The 7694-nt window shown below is 47.6% G+C and overlaps 1 protein-coding gene across 1 annotated transcript in view; it reads right to left on the reverse strand.

Annotated features, from left to right (window-relative positions):
* Positions 1-6644: 6644 nt before the first annotated feature.
* The window catches only part of LOC130374922 (B-cell lymphoma/leukemia 11B-like), an 18221-nt gene continuing 17171 nt past the window's right edge, over positions 6645-7694 (reverse strand). Inside the window, exon 4 of the mRNA XM_056581901.1 lies at positions 6645-6778. Within this exon, the coding sequence (XP_056437876.1) occupies positions 6645-6778 (134 nt within the window). The remainder of the gene's footprint in view (positions 6779-7694) is intronic.

Raw genomic sequence — 7694 nt, forward strand, 5'->3', positions numbered from 1 at the left:
ATGGGAAATCATGTAGGAGACATGGAAATCGGGGGAGAGTCGTGTAAAAAACAAGGGAAATGTATGTCATTTTTTCATGGTTTGGTTCCAAGACTTGTATATTTCATGACTCAATCAAACCTTAATTGAAATACTAATCTTCAAGGAATTACAGAGATGAGATGTGTGCAGTGCGTGTGTGCGGATGGAGGTTTTGGGGGGGGGGGGGGGGGGGATGTGTGTGTGTGTGTGTGTGTGTGTGTGTGTGTGTGTGTGTGTGTGTGTGTGTGTGTGTGTGTGTGTGTGTGTGTGTGTGTGTGTGTGTGTGCGTGTCGGGGGCTGAGGCAGGGGGGGTTGTGTATGGATGTGTGTGGCTGGGGGTGGGTGTGTGTGAAACGGATATTTTTAGACACCAATAAGGGCACAAAGACAATGAAACAGATGCAAATTTAGGCAGAAGGATAACCATAGACAGATTTAAACCGATGGACTTCTTAGCTACAGACGGAATCCGATTGTGATTTTAACACAAACAATGTCCACACAATTGCCTTGTCTGTGCATTTGTGTGTTATATTTTGTCGTTGTAATTATTATCATTATTTTTTCCTACCTTTCCCTTGTCTACCATTGCTCACCATGAAACAATCCCAATACCTGACACACAACCACCGCACAGCACAGTCAAGAGAGCAGCGTTTTAAGTTGGCGAGACGTCTCATCGCCTGCACGCGCTGGTCGGTTAAACGACAGTGCGGCGGCGCTATCTCTATCAACGACATCTCATGAAGCGTAATGGTAAAACTCGACATCAATCATGCATGCGGGGCTGTGCCTTGTCTGCCTGAATTTAACCACATCCGGATCCTTTCATGTGATAAGGGGGAGGAGGCGGGGGGGGTGCGCTGGGCAGAGAGAGGCGTGAACCACGCACCGCCTTGTAAAGGTTATCTGCGATACATAGACCCAGGGGGCACGGCGTGGCACCTGGCTCCTCCTCATCATCATCGTCACCTTCATCATCCTCATCCTCGAAAGTAGAAGCGTGATATATGCGTGCAGAGCGAGAGATCGCTGTCAAGTCCCGCGTGAAGACAATAGAGGGCTGTGAGTCAGTCAGTCAGTCAGTCAGTCAGACACTTCCAGAAAGATGGGAAATCGGAAGGGAGAAATACGTTCTCATCTCCTCGGTTTTATTAACCTTCCCCGCCCATATATGGGGCTAATCAGTGTCAATGTTCAGCTTGATCCCCTGTCAGCCAGGCAGGGTCTTCTGCCAGAGGGCTCAGCGCAACGCTCATCATCGCCCCCCTTCGACAAACGCTTGATGGTTCCTATGCCTTTAAACATGATTCTCGTGTTTCATTAACTCACATTTAAAGTGGCCAGGTCCCTTGATGCCTAATGTTATATTGCCACGGAGAGGTTCATATTTTATTTATCACAGTTTAATATTGTTTTTTTTCTAATATTTGTGGGGCCTTTAAGGCTGGCTCGCAGCCACGTTGTTCCCTTTAATTTCTCTTTGGAATTGAAATTCCACTGGCAGAAGTGGAGTTTTATTAATAATATTTCTTCTATAAAATGTAAATGAACATACTGTTATTCTTTAATACCACATGCTTTTGGGTGTAATAGCCTAAATCTAGATTCAAATCACAGTGTTATTTTATGTGTGGGCTGATTTAATTGTATTTGTAATTTAAGTGGCATAATTCCAGCCCAAATTGAAAGCAGTTTTCAGGCATCTAACCTTAGTCACCTTTTCCATATACATAACCAACCGGTATCAATTATTCCCCGAACTTCGGTATGCATACGTATAACTAGATACATATACTAGCAACTGCATAATTACCACTCTCGACGCAAGACACTCACTAATGCATCTCCTTTCTGCTCAGTCGTGGAATAAATATATCTAAACAGAGGAAAGCGCAGGAAAAAGCCTCTTTCAAGCAAATAGGCTGGGGGTTGGGAAAAGATAATTAATTCTGAGATTAATGTACTGTAGCAGTGGTGTGTTATTAAAACGCTATTTTTAAATTACAGCTCAGAAAGCACCCCCTTGGGATTAAGAGTGTTAGCCACTGATCTCTGCTTAAGTTATGGATGGGGGGGGGGGGGGGGAGGGTAATAATTCCCGCCCAGAGTTTTGTGCACGGTGGGCAGATCATGTGAATCTTGGCGTGTTCCTACACCTCAAACTATCTAAATTATATAAATATATTTTTCCATAATGTGCATGAATGAGGAGAGGGGGGGAAAAAAAAGGGCTACGTATTTGCTGTGGTGGTATAGAGAGGGCCACAGTGGCTAGCTTCTAAGTGGCATTTGATTAATGCATCTTGCTGTGCCTATTGTAAAACACTTGTTTGTGGAGCACGGGGATATTAGCGAGTGCTTGTAAAACGGTTGACATGATGAGCAGTAATTGGTCGGGTTTGGAAAGGTGGAAAGAGATTGTTGAGCCTCCTTTGTAAATTGTACCGCCGTGATTCGTTACTGCCACGGGCTAGCGGTAGCACGAGACTAAATGAAAACTATGGCTGTTAAAACTGACTTCTCTGATGGGTCGTGTCATCACTGGGAAGGTACAAAAAAATGATTAAGTTATTAGGATTCATGTGTGTGTGTGTATGTTTGTGTGCACGCACGTGCAGTGCATCTGCACGTGTATGTGTGTACAAGTAAAAATTTAGTTTTGCTTTTTTTTTTGTGTGTCTGCATGCTTTGTAATCTTTTTTATTTATTTTAAGTGAGTGTGTGTGTCTTTCCATGTGTGTGTCGGTCGGTCAATCTGTGTGTGTGTGTATGTTGGGGGGGGGGGGGGTTCTGTTGTTTTTTCATCTTTTTTTCCCCGTGTTTCTTAACATTGGCAATGAAAGCGTCGCACCTGTGGCTCCTGGCAGACCATCCGGTGCGAGGGGCTTCCGCAGGGACCCCGACGCCCGGCACAGTGGGAGAGAGGACTGTGTCCTGCTAACCATAATTAGCACGGGCCTGTTGATTCACTGATAATGAGAGGGAGTTCATTAGCACAGCGCTAATTGCTGCCTACCCCGTCACCACCAACCACTAGCGAACCAACACACACACACAGAGGCACACACACACACACACACACACACGTACACACACACAAACACGCAAACAGACACACTTCCACACACACTAACACACACACACACACACACCACTCCAAAAGTTTTTCCTGTCTGTCAAATTGGAGATTGGAGCAAACTTTGAAGGAGATCAGAGTGGAAGCAGATGGGAGGATCACATTTTTGTTGAGGTCTTATTTATTATATAATTATTTATTATACACCAAAGGAGTGCGAAACAAGAGGAGAAGGAGCAGTGTGTGGCTAGTGTCTTGATATGATTTCTCACTCAGCTCTCAAGTCCTCCTACTTTAGGGCGAGGGCATGCTGCTCCCGGATTCGGTCCATGACGGCGAACGTTAAATGGCAGTTGGTTCCTCTTAAAAAAGCCCCCTGCTTGTGAAAAAACACTCCTTAAACATCTCGTTGACACAGCGTCGCTTCTAATGTGTCTTTAGCACTAGAGTTCCAGTACGTTACAATCAAAACGGATCGTAAAAACAGGTCGCAAACTTCTTTAACCACGCAGCGCCACGACTAGCACTTAGCCGCGTGGCAACACGGTTAACAATTTACGTATACGTATAATAAAAACGGGTCGTAAGAGTATTAAGAGGAAGAGAAGTTGCGTTGAGAGCAGGTGCCGAAAAATTGTGAAGGAAAAAAAAGGGTGCCTCCATTAACTTTGAAGGTGTGTAATCATATTCCTCTGCGTCTTCGCCGGCTAATAAAAAATTGTCAACGCCGTGAAGAATTGACGCAAGCATACGTATTTATTGACACAAGCCCACGATGTGCACTTATCATTTAACGTCATTGTTTTGCTGTTTGTTTGCGTTTGGGGGCTGCGTGTTAATTGCCCCTGAAGACTGAATGATGTGTCGTGAAATGTATACTGTTGTTGAGTTTCCCCTCAAGCTTAATCTAAACCTGAATGAACAAACACCTCTCTTTACCATACTTTGGATTTAACTTCAATCCCCGATGTGAAGCTCTTCAGCAGTCTGTCGGGGACAATTTGTGTAATATATTTACATCATATTGTGTGGCCCATCTGTGTTTCTTTTGCGCTGAGAAGGGTCTTGGCTCGTGACCTTTCTCATGTACCCACATTTACTTTACCACCTTATTCCATTAGCCCTATACTAATCGTTCTTCTCGGGAGGTTAAAGGTCAAGGATGCAGCTAGACCTTTCCCACAGAGCTGTCATCCTCGGTTACAAGCTAATTATGGGCCGTCTACTACCGGGGGCATGTCTAGAAGACTAAACCAGTTAAGATAAGTCTAATAATCAGCGTTATGAGCCACAGCTTGTTTCGACCTACCAAGACGCTGCAGTAAAATGGGTCTGTAAAACGAGTGATTTCCATATTGAACCTGGTAAACAACATCTTCCGGGTGTGGAGGGGGGGGGGGGGGGGGGGGGGGGGCGATATATAGGGAGGTGTTTTCTACTCTGAGAGCGTCGAGGCGATATCTGCCTGTGATGTGTATTTCTTGACAACAAGTGTCCATCCGCCAGGCAATCACAGCTGAAGAGGGGAAGCGATCTGCTCTCTTCCTCTCGTCCTCCTCTTCCTCTCCCCCTTCTCTCCGCAGTAAGAGGCCTGGGCCTGGCACGCTGCCTCTCTGCAGACAGCCACTCTGTAGCGGCGCAGAGCGAGCGTGCATCCAAATGAACCCCCGTCCAGGAAGACTTCTAAACTCTCCCGCTCGCTCGCTCGCTCGCCCCCCCTTGTCCCTCGCTCGCCCCCCTTGTCCCTCGCTCGCTCTCTCTCTCTGGCTTCACTCGTCACTCTCTCTCTCTCTCTCTCCTGTTCCCTTTGTCTCTCCATCTCTCCCCTCGTCTCTCTCTTCCCTCGTCCATCCCTCTCTCTCTCTCTCTCGGTCTGTCCGTCCACTTGTCTCTCTCTCTGTTTTTCCCCTCGTCTTTCGTTGCCTTCGTCTCTCTTCGTCTCCCCCTCCTCTCTCCTGCTCTCTCTGTCTCTCGATCTCCCCCTTCGTCTCTATCTCTCGTTCCCTTCTTCTCTCTCTCCCTTCATCTCTCTCCCTTCATCTCACTCTTTATTTCTCTCTCAACTTCTCTCAACCTCGCTCCCTTGTCACGTACTACATCAAATAAAATACGCCGTGCATGCATCATTCCCCACTCCCAATCTCTCTCTCTCTCTCCCAATCTCTCTCTTTCTCCCTCTCTCTCTCTCATTCCCTCTCTCTCTCTCATTCCCTCTCTCGTTCTCTTTCTCTCTCTCTCTCTCTCTCTCTCTCTCTCTCTCTCTCTCTCTCTCTCTCTCTCTCTCTCTCTTTCTTCCCAATCTCTGCTCTTGACTGCTGTTTTCTCCTCGCTTGGTCCACATCAACGCTGATTTCTCTAATGTCCTCTTTGTGTTGGACTCCATCGGGGGCTTTGTACATCTCCAACATCTCTCCCCCTCTCTCTCTCTCGCTCCCTCTCGCTCTCATACACACACACACACACACACACACACACACACACACACACACACACACACACACACTTGTCCCTCGATCAAACATCAATCACCCCATCTACCCCCACTCCATCCCATCACCAACCCCCTCTCCCACAGACACACACACACACACACACACACACACACACACACACACACACACACACACACACACACACGCACACACTTTGTAATTCTTCTCCACAATTTTTTTTATAAACCAGAAGGTGAGTACGGTATAGCCCTGGTGATCAGAGCATCAAAGCCTCCTGTCGCCCCACCCCCGTCTCCCCCCTACCCAAGACACCCCACCCTGCCCGCGGGATGGTGCAGCCGTCTAGGGGGTGGATTGCGGCGCTGTGAGATCTCCGCACCGGAGGCCGATGCTGTTGGGAGGCGCAGTGTGACAGCCAGTGGCCTAATTACTGTGAAAACACCTAGTTTTCTCTTTCTGCTCCCGTCACAAGCTTCACGTAGAGGCCCATGTTGTTTTGTTGTCTTTTGGTTTTGCCTTTTAACGTTTTTTTTCTCTTCTTTCCTCGGTTCCACGCGGTTTTCTATGCGGACGTGATTACGTGTCTTCTTTTGAACGTGGAGGTAAGATATGCAAGAGATGCGAGCGGTTAACTTATGGAATATTTTAGTAGGAGTGTTCCCAACTCTCGAAACGAGTGACTTATCCCAGGATGAAGACTTTTCACATGTCTTGTGTTGTTAACATCAGCCCAAACTTTTAGTTTGTGTATCTTACAAGTAATGAAGCAAGCATTACATTCCAAAGATTATAGGAATTGTTTGATTGAATGGATAACTGTGTGGAACCTTTAAACACAGTCCTTTCTCCAACCACCTTCGAAAGCCAAACCGTTCCGTGCCTATCCGCACCGTATCCGCACCGTCTCCGTATGTCATCGTTTTTTATCCTAGAGCAAAGTTTGCGGAAAACTTTCAGGGAAAATAATATAGAAAAAAGTGTGGCAATTATTCATAATCCTCACAATTCCGAGCTCTGCTACCTCATTTAGCTCCGTAATTTCATTTGTTTTCCTCCGGAATATTTTTTTTCTTTTTGCATACATTTGCACATTAATGCTGCCTGTTGTTTTCAGTGAGGGACTGTTTTTCCCGTGTGATGTCGCGCACAGTGGCGGGGCCCGGCTGGGAGGCCGGGGCCAGCTGGGACTCAAAGATTGGCTTTTGTTTCTCTTCGCCGTGCCGCACTTTAACACATTCAGCGTTGTTGCCTCTTGTCAGCAGTGATGCTGCAGTAGTCAAACACCTTTTGTAGAGTGTGTGTGTGCTCGTGTGTTTTCTCGTGTTTTTTTCTTTTTGTTTGTACGTGATATGGCGGCAAGTACGGTGTGATGTACCGATGCCGTTTTCAACAAAAGTCTAAACTAAAATGATCAACTCGTTACCAGCTCAAGTGTCGCTTGTCTGCCTGTCCTGCTGCACATCGCCTTGTAGTACACTTGAGAGGTGTGCGGTAATGCCTGCACACGCTCACTGCTGCACAACTCTTTAGTGCGTTTAATAAACTCTCACTGCGCGTTCGACTCCAAAACGTCCGCCAGCCGCGAGTTGCTGCGTCCCTCTGAAACTGCGACTTCAACTGATTTTATTTACCTTGTATCCCTCCCTCTCTCTCTCTCTCTCTCTCTCTCTCTCTCTCTCTCTCTCTCTCTCTCTCTCTCTCTCTCTCTCTCTCTCCCTCCCCTCGCCCTGGTTCCATCTTTGATGTTTTCCCGGGCACGTCCTCCCGGCTAGGTGTTGTGCTGGTCGGGAGATACGGCCATGGGTGTCTGTGGCCGTCCCTCTTGTGTTGTGTGCTGCGACTGCCTCCCTGAGATTTGCATAAATAAGCTCCCCGGTCCCAGCATGCCTGTGCTGTTGCCCAGGTGCGGGTGCATTTGCATATAGAGCTGCGATAGGGCTCCCCTGGGCCCCCTCGGAAACCACCGAACGAGCGGGGGGGCCGGCAGCGCCACAAATGAGTTCTGAATTGAAACCTCACCGCTGCCCTCCATTTTGTGTGTGTGCGCGCGCGCGCGCCCCGCGTGCCCCGCGTGTCCCGCGTGTCCGTGTGTGTGCGTCTCGTTTGTGTGTGTGCGTGCGTGTATGTCTTGCATGTGTAGG

Source organism: Gadus chalcogrammus, chromosome 21 (assembly GCF_026213295.1).
Source record: "Gadus chalcogrammus isolate NIFS_2021 chromosome 21, NIFS_Gcha_1.0, whole genome shotgun sequence".
In the NCBI taxonomy this organism is placed as follows: domain Eukaryota; kingdom Metazoa; phylum Chordata; class Actinopteri; order Gadiformes; family Gadidae; genus Gadus; species Gadus chalcogrammus.